Raw genomic sequence first — 15,858 nt, forward strand, 5'->3', positions numbered from 1 at the left:
TCTGGAATTGCTCCTGCGTGGCAGGAAGGGATTGCTGCTGTAAAAAAATGTGAGAGGGGGAATGGATGTTGGCAACCCTGCGTTCTGGAGGAAAACTGTCTAAAAACTGTCTATGGGGAAATCACACTTCCCCTGTGTTTTTTTTTGTTTTGTTTTTGTTTTTCTTTCTTTCTGGGTGTATTCTTGCTCCTGAACTTGGGAGCTGCTCAGATTTGGTCAGAGAGATGGTCAAGAGTCTTTGGGGTGCTCAGATATTTCACGAAGAGGCTCTTTGGCCTCATCTTCCCTTTTCTCCTCACCATGTGCCAGGACCTACCTCCCATTCCCTTCCCTCTCCTCATCACCTCCTTTCCTCCAAAAAAAACTAAAGCCACCCATGGTGCCACCACAGCAAAGATCTGTGGGAGCAATATGGCTGTGTTATCACTGGGATGGTTGCTTCCACCTTCGCCTTTGACATGGCCATCCCATAACTTTCTTACTTTAAATTAGTAATCTCTGATGCATTTAGACCCCAGATGGTCCCCTGGAGCAGTGAATTTATCATTAGTAGCCAAATATATGAAAAAAAACACATTAATATAGAAGGTTGGTTGGCTGGTCGGGTTGCACGGCTGGTTTGGAGTTGTGTTAATAACGCCCTGGCTGCGAACCAGTGGTCATGGTGGTGTGGGTCTTATCAACCCTAGGCCGTAAAGGGGTTTCTGGTAAGTGCAGGCTCTGTGCCATCCCTGTAGGTGTCTCTCCATCAGCTGATAAGGTGACAGGATGGCCCCATCCAGCAATGGGACGCCTCACCCAATGCAAAAGGATGGGGTGGGCCCATCGGTGGCCAGTGGGTGTCACTGCGGCCATCCATGGCCTCAGATTGCATCTGGGGCTATGGGCTGGAGCCCAGCACAGGCTGTGCTTGTGGGATGACTGCATCCACCCTACAGATGCTTCTGGAGGCCCAGGATGCAGGCAGAAGGACCACGATAAGGACAAAAGTGGGAAGGGTGATGAGCAGAAGCCTGGCTAAGAGCTGGGGTGCACTGGGACAGGGGAAAGACCACCAGAAAAGCAGGAGCCATGCAGTGAACGCCGAGACCATTCGAGGTGCTTGCAATAATACACATCATTTAAGAAACCGTTTCACATTTTACTTTGGCCACCCTAAAACATACACACAGGTTATTCCCCCCATCCTTGCAGACTCCGCTCTGGAACACTGAGATCCCACGCTTCTCATGCTTCACAGGCTGTTCTCTTCCACGCCATCGCTTCTAGGATCTACTGAGATTTTTCTCCATTTTGCCTCTTTCCTCCAGGCATTTGCAGGGGTTTTCTCCTCCGTGTCACTACTGATGCTCAACAGTTCCACCAAAGCGCTTAGGTGCACCCCGAGCATGCTGCAGCAGCGGCATCCATCGGCCCGTCGGGGTGGACCAGATTCACCTGGAAGCTTTTCCCACCCCGCCGGTGTTTGCCAAGTCCGTGCACTCGCTGGTGCACGATGAGGTTGGATTTCCTGCCAAAACACTTCCCACATTGGTGGCACGGGTAGGGCTTCTCCCCGGTGTGGGTCGTCCGATGCTCGAGGAGATCCGTGCTCTGCGCGAAGCTCTTCTCACACTCGTGGCACTTGTAGGGCTTCTCGCCCGTGTGTTTCCGCTGATGCCTGACGAGGCTCGAGCTGTTGCAGAAGAAATTCCCGCACTCGCCGCACTTGTAGGGTTTTTCCCCCGTATGGAAGCGCTGGTGGACCACCAGGTCTGCGCTCAGCCCGAAGCTCTTCCCACACTCGGGACACGTGTAGGGCCTCTCGCCCGTGTGCTGCCTCTCGTGCCGCATGAGTGTGGTCCTGCCCTTGAAGCACTTCCCACACTCGGAGCAGCGGAAGGGCTTCTCGCCCGTGTGGGTCCGCTGATGGACCAGCAGATCCGTCCGGTGGCCAAAATTCTTCCCGCACTCTTGGCACCGGAAAGGTTTGTCCCCTGTGTGCCTCCTCTGGTGGGTGAAGAGGTTGGATTTGTGATTGAAGCTCTTCCCACACTCGGCGCAAGCGAAGGGTTTCTCCCCAGTGTGGATTCTCTGATGGACGGTCAGGTCCGATTTCCGAGCGAATCGCTTCTCGCACTCGTGACACTTGTACGGCTTCTCGCCAGTGTGCACCATCTCGTGCCTGAGGAGCGTGGATTTGTCCTTGAAGTACTTTTCACACTGCGGGCACTTGTAGATTTTATCCGCCGCGTGAGTTTTCTGGTGCATCACCAGCTTGGTGCTGTGCCAAAACCTTTTCCCGCACTCGGAGCACTTAAATGGCCTTTCCCCCGTGTGCGTTTTCTGGTGCTCGAGGAAATCGGGGTTATTCCCAAAGGTTTTCCTGCAATCACGGCACCGAAAAACCTTTTGCCCACTGTGCAGCCTCTGGTGCTTGGCGAGGTTCGACCTGTCACTGAAGGGTTTCCCGCACGCGCAGCAGGCGTAGGGCTTTTCCCCGGTGTGCGTCCTCCTGTGCACGATGAGGTTGGAGTTGTGCCTGAAGCTTTTCCCGCACTCCTTGCAGAAATATTTCTTCTCTTGAGCGAAGTTTTCAGCTGGGGGGTTGGGTTCCTCAAGGACTCTGCAGTGCGCGGCCACGCTTGCATCCTTCCCTGCGCAGCCCTTCAGCCTGCAGTCATTTGTGCCATCCGTTCTCTGCCGAAACCAATTTCCTCCTGAGTTTCCCGATGAGGAGCTGCTCATTTCGGGTCCTTCCCACTGGGGACCCTTTTCTACCTCATTCTCCGTCCCACGTCCTGCTGGGTTACGGGAAGAAGCAAGCAGTGATGTTATTTCTAAGAAAAACGCCCCCAGGATGGGCTCGCAGGCTGGGACAGCCATGCGGGAGCACAGCTCTCACCTCGCCGAGGGTTTTCCAGGGTCTCTGTCTCACTTTGCTGAGTGTCCTCCCATGTTCCCTCACCTCGCTCCATCCGCTCAGCTCCGTTTGGGTCCAAAATAGGGCTGGGGTTCAGCCATGCTTCAGGAAAAGATGCTGGTCTGGGGGGAGGAGGAGTAAAAGTGTGATAAAGCCTCGCACAAGAAAACTCACCGTAGCTAAGTGGGGAACTGGAAATTAAAGATCGGGGGAATGAAATAAAGATCAGGGGAATTAAATTATCCTGGAGGTGGGATTAGTGCTGAGATGGAGTCAACATGGAGCAGGAGGGACACCCTTGGGCAACCCCACACGCAGGGCAGTGCCTGTATGCTCGGAGGTCCCCCATATCCCGAGCCCATCCTGGGGGTCTCACCATCAATGTGATGCTTTTTCTGCTGATAGCGATGCTCCCCGGTCCTTCTGCCTGCTCTTCAAGCTGTAAAACAAGCCTAAGGAGGAAACTCTGAACAAAATAAGTAAGAAAGTAAGTAATAGTAATATTATAATTAAGAATAAGAATAAGAATGAGAATAAGAATAAGAATAAGAATGAGAATGAGAATGAGAATAAAGGAGGAGGAAGAGAAGGAGGAAGAGGAGGAGGAGGAGGAGAAGAAGAAGAAGAAGAAGAAGAAGAAGGAGGAGGAGGAGGAGGAGGAGAAGAAGAAAAAATTTTAAAAAAAGAATAAATAAAAATAAAAAATAAAAAAGGAGAAGGAGAAGAAAAAATAAAAAATAAAAAGAAATAAAAATAAAAAAAGAAGAAATAATAAAAATAAAAACAAAAATAAAAATAAAAATAAAAATAAAAATAAAAATAAAAATAAAAAATAAATAAAGCCCAACCAACCAAATAAATAAATAAATAAAAATAATTATAAAATAAAAAAATATATATAAAAAAACCGACCTTCAAATGGTTAGCGGGCAACTTCCCCCAACTCGCTGCCGGCTCAGGGCGACCTGGGAATCGCGACAGGCTCCGTGCCTCCTGGAGCGACTCCGAATCTGGCCCCAGCTCCGCTCCCGGGGTCGAGGGGGCCGGGCAGCTCCGGTCCCGCCCCGGGGCGGCTCCGCGCTGCTCCCGCCCCTTCCGTTGCCCCCCCCCCCCCGGCGCTGAGGCGCCGCTGCTCGTGGTGCGGAGTCGAGGGGGTCCGTGGGGCAGTGCCCTTGTGCTCAGTGTGACCCACGGTCCTCCCCACTGTCACCCATGGGTGCGTTTCTTGGCCTCCATCCACTCGCTGTCACCCGTAGGTGGGTGCATGGTCCACCCCATCCACCCACTGCCACCCACCCCCAGATGACCATCCACCCGCATGTAGTAATGACACGGAACCCACCAGCAAAAAATAAAATAATTTTTTTTTTAAAAAAAGATTATTTATTGAATATTCAACATAAATTACCTCGTTTCGGGCCAAGAATATTTTTAATTTTTTGGCACTGAGACCTTAGTTCTCCCTTTGATCGGGCAGAGCAGATGCTCTCCGACACCCCCAGTGGAGCCCTTTTGATTTTCCCCACCCTAAAAACCTTGGAGGGAAGACACTCCCTCACCTGTTCCTCTCTCATATTCTATCAATATAAAATTCCCATAGATTCTATCATACGCGCAGATAGCTAATAAGAAAATAAAATCTCCAACCCGTTTGAAATTGAGGTTTAACGCCTCAAGGCGGGGTGTGCCCTCACTCTTGATTATTAATTATTGATTGCTGTTGATTATTGATCGCTATTTTGAGCTTGATTGCTATTTTGAGCTGGGGCTTGGATGGGAGCAGGGGAGATTTCTCAGCAATTGTGAGCTAACCTTAGAAGATATAACAGCAAGATGTTAACAAGGAAATGGGATAGGATGGTAGAAGGGCTCTCGGTAGGGAACAGAGTTCAGATGAGGCTGTCAGGGGAGCGAAGTGAAGGTTGTTAAGCAAACTACACAATAATGTGCGTAATTAGCCTTTTTCCATCACCAATGAACCCCTATTGTAGCATATCAACGATGCACCCACATCATAGCACTCCTTTTCTTCCCCTGAGTAGTCTCTGATGCAGAAAAAAAAGTGAATCTCACACGGGACAGTATCCCATGCTCTAAAACACATCCATTTTCTTCTTATTTAGTGTGATCTTGGGATGTGAGCTCTGGCCGAGCTGATTCCTCTACTGCAGGCACTTGGGAGGTTTTTGTCCTCTCTGTCATCGCTGCTGCTCAAGGATGCTCAAGGATTCCTCCTCAAGGGGTTTTGTGCACTCAGAGCACGGGGACGAGCCGTCTCCTGTGGCGATGCTGGGGATTTGCTCCGGGGTCTTCCCGCTTCTCGAGCAGCCTCCCATCCTCCGTCCCCTGTGGCCTCGCTGGTGCACGAGGAGGCTAGATTTCCTGGTGAACCTCTTCCCACACTCGGCGCACGGGTAGGGCTTCTCGCCCGTGTGCGTGCGCTGGTGGGCGATGAGGTCCGAGCTCTGCCCGAAGCTCTTCCCGCACTCGTGGCACTTGTAGGGCTTCTCCCCCAAGTGCCATTTCTGGTGCTTGACGAGACTGGATTTATTGCAGAAGAACTTCCCGCACTCGCCACACTGGTAGGGCTTCTCACCGGTGTGGAAGCGCTGGTGCGTGATAAGGTCCCCACTCTGCCCAAAGCTCTTCCCGCACTCGGAGCACTCATAGGGTTTCTCTCCCGTATGCAACCTCTCGTGCCTGAAGAGCCCGTACCTTCCCCTGAAGGACTTTTCACACTGGGAGCACTGGTAGGGCTTTTCTTCGGTGTGCGTGCGCTGGTGGATGGTGAGCTCCGACCTCCGGGCGAAGCTTTTCCCGCACTCGTGGCACGCAAACGGCTTCTCCCCCGTGTGCACGATCCGGTGGGTGAAGAGGTTGGAGCGTTGGCTGAACCTCTTGCCGCACTCGGAGCACTCGAAGGGCTTCTCCCCCGTGTGGATCCGCTGGTGGACGACGATGTCGGAGCTCCTGGTGAACCTCTTCCCGCACTCGTGGCACTTGTAGGGCTTCTCCCCGGTGTGCACTCGCTCGTGCCTGATGAGCGTCGACCTGTCCTTGAAGAACTTCTCGCATGTCGAGCACTGGTAGGGCTTCTCTGCCATGTGGCTTTTCTGATGCGAGCTCAGGTCTGAGCTCTTCCCAAATTCCTTGCCACACTCTAGGCATTTGAAAGCCTTTTCCCCTCGGTGCAGCCGCTGATGGCAGATGAGCTCTGACCTCTCCTGGAAACATTTCTTACAGTGCGAACATTCGTAGAGACTTTCTTCTGCAAAGAGCTGCCCATCCCCGTCACAATGGGCAAATTCATTCCCCGCTTTCTTTGGCTCCATCCCATGACCTTTCCCACCATTATCCCCTTCTGGTTTTGTCACCGTAGTTTCGCCCACTTCGCCTTCAGCCGGACCCTCCTGCTCCACGTGGCGACCTTCGTCCTCCCTCCGCATCCTGTCTCCTGCAGGGTGACATGGATAACACATTAGTTTTTGCCCTTGGATGGGATCACCATGACCAGGACATCAATAACCACTCCCAGGGGCCACAGATGAATATGGAAGCTGAATTACAGCGAGCCCCATTGCCAAAAGACACCGGGATATGCCCCCACCCGGGACAATTCTCACCCTTGTGGGGTGAAATGTTGGAAACTCCCGGTGGCTCCTCTCCCACTCCCCAATTTCTCACCTTTTCGGCTGCTCCTGGTGCTGCCCAGCTCTCTCCCCGGAGGACCAGGTGCCACCAGCTCTCCCCCTTCTTCCATCCAGTCTCTTTTGGGGCCAGAAAGCCCTGTTTTGGGGGCAGACGCCCGGTTGCCAGCAGTCCCTTCACCACAATGCTACGACCAAATCGCGAGTGGGTGACACTTCCCCGTGGGCTTATTTCCCACCAGCCTTTCCGTTTCGTTGCAATCTCCCGTTTCTCCAAACCCTGCAGCCCCCCAGGGCTGCAAATCTTCCTCTCCCTGGGGGGACCGGGATGCTCAGCCCGGTTTGGGTCAGATCAGCCCTGTCCCAGCCACAGGATCCCGGCTCCCAGCACATCCCTGGCCACGCAGCGCTGCTGGAAGCTCGGGGAAGCCGGTTGCTGGCCGGGATGCTGCACAGAGGCACAGGAAAAAGCCAAGGGGGATGAGGGGGGGGACAGTTCCGGCTGTGCAGAGAGAGCTTTTGGAGGGATTTGTGCTCAGCATCCCTCTCCCTCCTGCTCCCCTGCAGACAGGGAGAATCTGAGGACTAGCAAAATACTTTTTTTTTTTTTTTTTTTTTTGGGGGGGGGGGGAAGGAAATGTGGAAAAAGCCTTTCTGTGTTGTGGATGTGCGTGCCGTGCCATGGCTGTGGTCGTCTGGTACACGGGATCCTGCTGCTGGAAATCTGGAGCCCTTGAGAGGTTTCACGGCAGAGCAAGCAGCGGCTGTTTCAGCCGGGACGGGCACAGGATGTGGCTCGGACCTGCTGCCATCCTTCAGCAAGGGGCCAGGGACTGCTTCGTCCTGTGGTTTCAGGAGGGTTTCATCCGGCAGCCTGCAAGGTGAGGGGGCAGTTTATCCCCCTGCAGCTGTGTCCTGCTGCCCCTGCGCTCTTCTCCACCTCCAAGCACACTCCACATCCGTGCTTCTTTTTCAGGGCAAGAAGATTTGGGATTGTGCTTGCTCATCCTTGCTCTGAGCTTCTTGAGGTTTGAACCAAGGTACAATGGTGGTTCCCGTTCTCCCCTCTTATTTGCACCACTCGGGCTGGAAGTAAGTTAATTTATTTAATTTGTGCCTCAGGAGCGTGCCATTGAGGCACGCGAAGAAGGAAAAACATCTCGGTGCCCCTTTTGCTCATGCTCAAACAACTCCATGAGGTCCTGGCTGCTCTTTGCTCCTGCCTCCCACGGGGCTGTGCAACGGGGTGCCATGCCATGGGGTGCTGTGCAGTGCGGTGAGGTGCTGGGCTGTGTAATGCACACCCAACTTTGACAGTGGCTGTGGGCTCAGCGAGCTGCAACGCGACGCTTCAGGCCCCTGAGCTGCGCCGTCGGAGCATCCCCGTGCACAGACCCAAGCTCTGCACCAGGACCGGGACCTCTGCACCTCCCCATGGTGCTGTGCCCGGAGGAAGAGCATCACCAGCGTGGGTGTGGGCCAGGGCCACTACCCCGAAGACCACAGCAGCGCTCGAGGCCTCATTTCCTTTGCGGCCGCGTCGTCGTCTATGCCTTAGTGAAGAGCTGGAGGCTGCCTGGTGTGGTGGCTGCAGCCTTCATCACCGTGCCTCTGGGTGATGGAGGATGAGGAGGGCTACACCGTGCTGAAGTTTGGGGCAAAATGCAGCACCCCACAGAGGCAGCAAGGCGGTGGGATGGCAGGTGAGGCTGTGGGGTGGTGGAGGGGCTATGGGGTAGGGACAGAGCAGCCGCTGGTGGCTCAAGACCATCAAAATTCTCCTCCAGCCTGGGGTTGGGGAGATGCGGGTTGGGCAAGGGGGCTTGGAAGATGGGCTTGAAAGGGGGCTTCGTTGGGAAGGGTCCCTCGGTTTAAGAGGGACGTGTGAGCTGGCAAATCGGTGGGGTTGAAGAGCAGAAAGCCCTGAGGAGCACTGCGTTTGGCTGGGTGATCCGAGCAAGCAGGAGGATGCTCCCTCCACCTGCTGGGTTGTGGAGCCGCTCACCCAGAAGCTCCCAACACTCCCAGGGCTCCCCAAACCTTTCCAAGTGCAGTTTTGGGGGGTGCAGGGTGGGAAGAGGGTAAGATGAAGTGGAACACAGCCACGCTGCACCCCAGGACATCTCCCAGTCCTTCATCTCCTCCCAGTTTCGTATCGCATCGCTCCGACCAGCATCAGCACTGATGGAGCCGCACCATCCTGTGCAGGCTTGAAAATTCCCCTGTGCCCTACACAATTAATACAAACCCAGGACCCTATTTGCTTTCTCATTCAGCAGAGGTGAGGAAGGGTTTTTTTGTTTTTGTTTTTTTCTTTTTTTTTTTTTTTTTTCAAGCTGCAGCTTCCTGTTTGGCTGCGGTGCCGTCGTGAGGCCGGATGGAGACACCGTGCCCCCCATCCCCTCTGCCCCATGCCACAATGGGGCTGTGAGGGTGGGCACAATCCAGGCTCATCTCATCCCACAGGATTCCCTCGACGCCAGTACCTGGTCACCAGCACCGGATGGGCTTTGAGCACTGGTTTGGCTGTAGCGGTGATAACCTTGGGGCTAAGAGGTGAGTAGGGCACTGCTGAGCCACCCGTGAATTGCACCGGCATGGTGGCACCTGCGGGGACAGGGTGACCCTGGAAGACACCAGCAGTGATTTAGCAGTGGTTTTTTTTGTTGGTGGTGGTGGTGGTTTTTTGGCAGTCTGGCAATTGCACGACTCGGGACAGTGCTATGCGACTCTCAACACATCAGCCACCGACACCGAAAACTGGGAGAATGGATGCAGAGGCTGCCTGGAGAGATTTCAGCTGCAGCTGAAAGCAGCCCTGTGCAACGCACCCGAGATGGGTAAGCCCATGATCCTGGGGTAACCCTGGCCATCCGGGCCCATTTCGGGGTGCAAAACCACTTAAGAGCGTGGCCCTATAATGCAAAAGATGCTCCAGGTCACAGGGGTCTTCGCTGCAGCAAAATGCTGGAAGGAAAAAGGTTGTGCCCAAACCTGAGCTGTTCTTGGATCAAACAGCCCCGTGCCTTGGTCAGAATCCGGCCCATGGGGGGCCGGCTGCATCCTTAGGGCCCCCTTGTCCTTTCAGATGGCAGAGGGTGCCTGCTGTGTCCCCGGGACTGGTTGCAGCACGGGAACTGGTGTTACTGGGTGTCCCACGAGAGCCGGGACTGGCAGAGGAGCCGGGACGACTGCGCCCAAAAGGGCTCTGCCCTCTTCATCATCCGGAACCAGGAGCAGATGGTAAAGCAGGGGCCTGGCTTGGGGTGGGGGGCAGCTGGAAACCCCCAGCCCACACCCAGCATCTCCCTTGGGTTAATCATCCTTTTTGGGGAGGTGAGATGGGGAGCAAACAGCACCCATGTCCCCACCATCCCAGCTCCCACCCCTGCCAGGAGCACCCCTGAACCTCCCCCCCCAGTACCCAAAAGGAGGGCAGCTGCACCCCAAAAGGCAGAGGACACCCTAAAACAATCACAGAGAGGGCATCTGCCCCTTGCAATAGGGATGGGGAGACCCAAAGCAGCCTCACAAAGGGCATCCGCCCCCCCCAAAAAAGGGATGGGGAGACCCAGAGCAGCCCCACAAAGGGCACCTGCTCCCCAAAAGGGGATCAGAGTCCTTCAACACCCCCTCCTATAGCACGTGCTCCAGGATGTCACGCAGGGAAGGGGCTACGTCTGGATCGGGCTGGCGGTGACAGGGGCCAAAGGCACCTGGACGTGGCTGGATGGCTCCATGCTGGACACCAAGCAGTGAGTGCCCCGTCCCTTGGCTTTTTCCCCAAATCGCTGCATCCCTAAAAACTGGAGAACTCGGTCGGAGCCTGCTCCTGGGGGAAAACCTCTAGGAGAAGCAGGGGTTTTTCTGTCCTCACCAGCCCCAGGACAGGGTCCTTCTCCTTCCTCCTGCAGGTTCCGCATCTTGGGCTCGGCCACCAGCGGCAGCTGCGCCCTGATGAAAGGTTCCCAAATTCACTCTGAGGGCTGCAACGCCGAGTCCAGATGGGTCTGTGAGAAGGATGCTGTTGCCCTGTAGCCACCCCATGTCCAGTCTTGGGTCCCCAGGGCTTGGGGGGCAAACACCTGCCCCCCTCCTCTTCCTTGGCACCGAAGCAAAGGGTGAATGAGGAGGAATGCATTTCTACCCCAGCTCCTTTTGCTGGCTCGCAGCAGGGCACGGGGAAAGCCCAACTGCAGCCAGGATCCTGATGGATAGGGACAACATTGCTGTCCTCCACAGGCTTGCAGGGGGAGAAAGGGGATTGATCCCAAAGCCCCCAGAGCTGTGGTCATGAAGTTTGGTCCTTCCCACAGCCCTAGATAACATTAAATACAGAAAGAAAATTCAATGGTTTGCCTTTTTTTTTTTTTTAGTATATATAGGATGATCTGGTAGAAAAACTTATAATGTCATAAAACTTATAATGTCATAAAAATAACACGAGCACAAAACAAAGCCCCTGGGAGAACATGGGGTGCTCATCTCCCCTTGCCTGCATCGGGGAGGGGATGGCGATGCTCGAGCATCCCAAAATTGAGGAGCCCCTTTCCCTTCCCTCAGCACTCAGGGGCAGAGGCGGAGGTGGGAGCCTCTCCCCACCCAGAAGAAAGGGAAGATGTTCTCCCCGCCAAAGCAGGCTTTTTGGAAAGTAAAGATAGGGGGGAGTTGCTCAGCAAGGTAGAAAGCCACTTGTTCCTCCTCGTAATCCAGAACCACCCGGATCCTCCTGGGATTCCCACTCGTGGGGAGGGTGGCTGGGGGGGAGGCAAAAGCTCGGAACCGATTCCCGCAGCGCCCCACGGCCCAGATCCCCTCCTCCGGCCGAAACTCCAAGCAGCCCTTCCTGGGCAGGGAAGTTCGGGCCACGCCGAGGGCCCAGGTCCCACCAGCCATCACCTCCACCTCCCAGCCGTGCCTCCCCGCGGCAAAACCCCGGCAGCCCAGCACGCAGCAGGAGACGTTGAATCGCCTGGGGTCGGGGGGCAAATCCTGCCCTGCATCTGTCCACCTCACCCCCCGTCGGTCCCGGGACAGGACGAGCCTCGCGTGGGCGGTGTCGGGGTCCAGAGTCACGAATGCTGCTTGGGATGGAGAAAATGGGTGGCAGAAGGCGGCGTCACCCCACCAAAGCCCTGCTGGGGCTGGAAAAAGCCCCAGCAGCACAAATTTGCCTCTCCTGGGTGCGTGAGAAGAGATGTCTCAATATCCTCCTGCTTGGGACAGCTTTGCCTGGTGTTAAGCACGGGGCAAAGCTCTTTTGGGTTTTCAGGAAGCCCAAACAGAGCTCAACCCATCATTTCCCAGATGCTTTAAGCAGTATTTCAGCTAAAAATGACTGCTGGAGCAACAGCATCCCCCAAGCAGGATGTTGTCTGCAAGGACTCACCTTTTCCCTCTCCTCCTAGAGATGGTTCTACCTCTTTCTCCAGTTCAGAGGGTAAAATGTCTAGGGGATGAAGAACAACGTTGGATGTCATGGTCTCCAGCTGCTTGCTTGCACCCACTCTGTTTTTTTTTTGGGATGTTACAGTAGGGAAGGAGCAGACAGATCTGCCTCACCCCAAGCAGAAAAAAACTCCACCATACCTTGAAATCTCCCCAGCACCTCTCTGAGGATGTCATTTTGTTGAGAAATGACACGGAGCCTCCGCTCCAGGTCCGAGAAGGTCTCCAACATCCTCCGGCCACTGCCCATCTCCCACCTGGATGCAAACCCTTCCCTTTAGTCCCGGGACGTATGGAGATGGCATAGCCTGAGATGATGAGACCATCCCTCCTCCAGCTGCCCCACGGGTGATGTGGGGATGAGGCATGAGCTGGATTTCCCCAAAATATCCTTCAGTCCCAAGCTCGGAGCCTCCAAGCAGCTTGGTACAGAAGGAGGACACTTGGTTCCCTGTTGCCCTCGTGCCATCCCCACCCTGGGGCTCAGGGGCACCTTTTTGTCCCTCCAGGTCTCTTTTTGACCCTGCCTGAACCACCAAAACTTTCAGTTCTCTTCCGGAAACCATCGGGATGGTGGCTGGGATGACCCCTCTCACTGAGATGGAGCACGTACCTGCCCACCGTGCTTCTGGCACCCTGGAACAGAAAGAGAGAGAAAAAGAGAGAAAAAGCCTCAGTTCCCCTTCCCCAAATTTGGGGGAAGGCTCCAAGCAAAGGCAACACCAGGATCAATGCTGGACCCTCTCCCTTCTTGCCCCGTGGAGCATCCAACCTGCAGGAATCCGCTCACAGGTTGCTCAAGTTTCTTCTCCACCTCCCAGATGAGAATATCGAGGAGCGAAATCTCTCCTGACACCTTGGCCTCCGCTTCCTCCTGCCTCCTCATCACCTCCCTGTCCAGTTCTCCCAGCTGGGCCAGGAGGACGACCTCCTGGTCCTTCAGAAACCGGCGCAGCTGCCGAAATTCGGACACAATTTTCTGCCTTTCGGCCTCTGTCTGTGTCTGTAGGATGTGGAAAGATGACAGCATGGACCGTGTTGGTCCAGCACCTCTATTTTTCCTGGGTGATGGCAACAGCTTCTTACCAAATACCCCTGGCATCGCCTCTCCCTGCTTGCTTTCAATTCCAAAAGCTCTTCCCTTTGTTTCTTGAGGCTCTCCAAGTCTCTCTGAATTTGCTCCTGGAGGAGGAAAAACAGTTTGGGGGGATATTTTGGAGGGAGTGAGGAAGGAAGGGATGCGATGCTTGGCTTTTGCTGGGAAAAATTTGCAGCATGGACATGAGGAATGAAGGAATAGATACAGGAGGACAAAAGAGAAACTCTTGATGCTTCTCTAGGAACGCAGCTTCATTTTTAGTTGAAATACGTTGGAAAATACCCATAAACTGTTTTGGGGTGAAGGGTTTGGGCTGAAAATTAATATTTTCATATTTTTTAGTTAAATCAAGTGGGTTTTTTTGTTTGCCTTTTTTTTTTTTTCCCCCTAGCTCTCCCAATTATTTCCAGTTATTTGTTTTCACGGTGCAAAAACAACTAGAGAGAACTGTAAAAGGAAGCTGGCTTGAAGCCTGCGATCCCAAGAAACTCCGGTATCCTCTAAGGTGGACAAAAATCCACCCCTTTCAGATAAAGAAAAATCCAAAATAATAATACCACGGGCCTGACCCTGTCCTGGGCAGGTTCCTCTCCGTGGGCTCCTCCGCGAGCCCTCGGTGCACTGCGGCCGGATGCTTTCGCATCCCCCCCGAAGGTGAACGTCCTCTTACGCCACGAGCAGAGCTGCTCCTCCTCCCCGCCTCCTTCCAGACCCAAGAGCTTCAGCTTCTCCTCTAAATGCTCCAGGTGGAGTTTGGGCTGGAAATTCCCTTTCCTGAGATGGTTTCGGTGACTGGCGGCCTCGGCGTCTCCAAGCCTTCCTCGCTCTGGCCAGGATTTGGCCGTGCCGCCTCCACGACCGGCAGAGTCGCAGCTCAGGTGTTCAGGATCTGGTCGATGATTCGGGGTGGTGTGATGATGGGTGCCTTCCTCTCCCCTTTCCCTCACTCGAGAAGCAGCAGAAGTCATGGCAGCATCTCCAGCCCCTCCCCTTTCTCTTCCCCTCGCCACCTGCACTGGGGTGAAAATATCGAAGGTCTCGGCATGGGTGGAGGAAGGAGAAGTAGGGGGAGGCTCAAATCTCTTCTAGAAGTTGATTTTTGGAAGGGATGGATTGCCCGCTAGCAAGCCCTATATTTTTTTTTGTTAATATGGATATTAACATCTGTCTTTCAGGCATCTGGCACAAGCTTCATCTCTCTTGACTCTCCATCACAGGCACAGACGTCTCAGATTGGTGTCTCCAGTCCTGAGGGGGCTAAGGAAGGAGCCAAGCATCCCACCCAGCATAAACAGACATTTCACCCCAAAAAGCTCAGGTTCTAACCTGCTATTTGTGCCTTCTCCTCCTCTGGAGTCCGCTAGGAGAGAGCTTGGTGCAGTCTTCCCATGAGAGCAGAAGCCAAGCTGCTTTAAAGGCAGAAAGGCAGTGGGACAGCCAGCAAGACACCAATATTTCACAAACCCCATATCAAAGGTGAAAACTACCTCGAATTGCTAAATATCCCTAAAAAAACAGAGCCGGAAGCCTCCTGCAGCAACACGACCCCCCCTTGTCATCAGCTTAATCCACCCAGATCGACCACGCAGGGTAAAAACCCAATTTTTATCCATCCCTGGAAGAACATCTCAGCAACGCCAGGGTGGGTGGCAGCTTTGCCACGAATGTCCCCAAAAAGACACTTACCTGTTAGGCAGCAGAACGAGATCCTTGGGGATTTTTTTTTTTTTAAGCGTGGGGTGATTTAACCCACGGGGCTCTTCTACGGTGGGTTAGCGCAGGCTGAGTGAGCTTACAGGCGGATCACATGCGGGGCAGAGGGAAATACCAGCCCTATTTAAGGAAACACGGAGAGGAATGTGCTGCCTGGTGTCTCCCTGCCAGGGAAAGGCTCATATATGACCCCTGTGTCAGATCGGCGTCTCCAACGGAGAATTTGGCCCGATAAAGCTTCGGATAAAACGCTTCGTCATTCTTGGCGATGGGAAAAAATACCTTTTTGAGAGAGATGGGGTGTTGGCAGCACAGCGACCATCCAAGCTTGACCACCTCCTGGGGGCTCAGCACCCACCAGCAGCACAGCGCTCACCTAACAAGCAGCTGGGCAGCTTTTAAATTCATTTTCCAGCCTCTTTCATGGGTTACAAATGGCACAGGAACTCCTTCCTAATTGCAATTTTGGATTACATCAAAAACAATCTCACAAACTCACACCCAAGTCGCTGCTGCTTCTCCAAATACAGCTGCTCCTTGGTGGTATTTGCCACATTGACAGTTAATTCCTTTAAAAAAGAACCTTTTTTTTAATGTTTATTTCTGCCCTAATTTCTGCTTCAAAGTAGGGAGGAATGGTATTTTCAGCTGCTACACCGTGTGCTCTTAAGTTTATATATAATTATTATCTTAAGGTCCTCAGCCACACATGTTCTGTCCCTCCCTTTCCCTCTTCCCCTTGCTTGTGTCCTCTCCCATCTACCCTGTGCCAGTGCCACCACAAATATGGGTTGCAAGGGCAGTAATGAAGGTCTCTGGTCCAAAAAGCTGCAGAAAGAGAAATTAAAAGCATAGGGCTGAGAGCCTGGGATGCTCTGGCCATTACCCGTAGGTGGGAGAAGGCAGCATCCCCTTGCTTTGCCTGTTCTCATGATAGGATCCATGGCAAATTTCCCATTTTTCAGTAGGATAAGTAGGGCAGATGCTGCAAGGAGAAGCCATATGGGCTGCAGGCATCATCTGAGAAGACCTGGAGATCCCTCTGCTGA

General features: G+C 53.8%; 3 protein-coding genes across 8 annotated transcripts; 1 reads left to right on the top strand and 2 right to left on the bottom strand.

Moving 5' to 3' along the window:
* Nucleotides 1-1,125: 1,125 nt before the first annotated feature.
* On the bottom strand, nucleotides 1,126-7,021 carry LOC121062630 (zinc finger protein OZF-like). 3 transcript variants are annotated; one of them, XM_040542777.1, is made up of 4 exons: nucleotides 6,587-7,021; nucleotides 5,232-6,356; nucleotides 2,389-2,561; nucleotides 1,126-2,325 (listed from the first exon to the last, which is right to left on the bottom strand). In XM_040542777.1, exons 1-4 carry the CDS (start codon nucleotides 6,660-6,662, stop codon nucleotides 1,372-1,374), a joined length of 2,328 nt encoding a protein of 775 aa, XP_040398711.1. In that variant the 5' UTR covers nucleotides 6,663-7,021; the 3' UTR covers nucleotides 1,126-1,371. The 3 variants fall into 3 exon arrangements, with proteins under 3 accessions (XP_040398711.1, XP_040398710.1, XP_040398709.1); XM_040542776.1 differs by lacking the exons at nucleotides 5,232-6,356; nucleotides 6,587-7,021 and adding exons at nucleotides 2,885-3,024; nucleotides 3,279-3,368; nucleotides 3,815-4,230 and having other exon boundaries at nucleotides 1,126-2,780; XM_040542775.1 differs by lacking the exons at nucleotides 5,232-6,356; nucleotides 6,587-7,021 and adding exons at nucleotides 2,885-3,024; nucleotides 3,279-3,368; nucleotides 3,815-4,230 and having other exon boundaries at nucleotides 1,126-2,783.
* A 136-nt stretch (nucleotides 7,022-7,157) lies between these two features.
* On the top strand, nucleotides 7,158-10,878 carry LOC121062651 (killer cell lectin-like receptor subfamily F member 1). 4 transcript variants are annotated; one of them, XM_040542828.1, is made up of 8 exons: nucleotides 7,294-7,430; nucleotides 7,526-7,589; nucleotides 7,672-8,252; nucleotides 9,016-9,105; nucleotides 9,243-9,389; nucleotides 9,638-9,792; nucleotides 10,192-10,304; nucleotides 10,464-10,878. In XM_040542828.1, the coding sequence occupies exons 3-8, from the start codon at nucleotides 8,168-8,170 to the stop codon at nucleotides 10,585-10,587; spliced, it is 714 nt and encodes a 237-aa protein (XP_040398762.1). In that variant the 5' UTR covers nucleotides 7,294-7,430; nucleotides 7,526-7,589; nucleotides 7,672-8,167; the 3' UTR covers nucleotides 10,588-10,878. The 4 variants fall into 4 exon arrangements, with proteins under 4 accessions (XP_040398761.1, XP_040398763.1, XP_040398764.1 ...); XM_040542827.1 differs by lacking the exons at nucleotides 7,526-7,589; nucleotides 7,672-8,252 and having other exon boundaries at nucleotides 7,158-7,430; XM_040542829.1 differs by having other exon boundaries at nucleotides 7,254-8,252; nucleotides 8,886-9,105.
* Nucleotides 10,879-10,949: 71 nt separating this feature from the next.
* Nucleotides 10,950-15,766, bottom strand: LOC121062664 (tripartite motif-containing protein 10-like). The gene is made up of 7 exons (XM_040542849.1): nucleotides 13,654-15,766; nucleotides 13,084-13,179; nucleotides 12,770-13,000; nucleotides 12,611-12,633; nucleotides 12,139-12,254; nucleotides 11,939-11,998; nucleotides 10,950-11,630 (listed from the first exon to the last, which is right to left on the bottom strand). The coding sequence occupies exons 1-7, from the start codon at nucleotides 14,062-14,064 to the stop codon at nucleotides 11,116-11,118; spliced, it is 1,452 nt and encodes a 483-aa protein (XP_040398783.1). The 5' UTR covers nucleotides 14,065-15,766; the 3' UTR covers nucleotides 10,950-11,115.
* Between the last annotated feature and the right edge of the window lie 92 nt (nucleotides 15,767-15,858).

This window comes from Cygnus olor, chromosome 33 (assembly GCF_009769625.2).
Source record: "Cygnus olor isolate bCygOlo1 chromosome 33, bCygOlo1.pri.v2, whole genome shotgun sequence".
Taxonomy (NCBI): Eukaryota; Metazoa; Chordata; class Aves; order Anseriformes; family Anatidae; genus Cygnus; species Cygnus olor.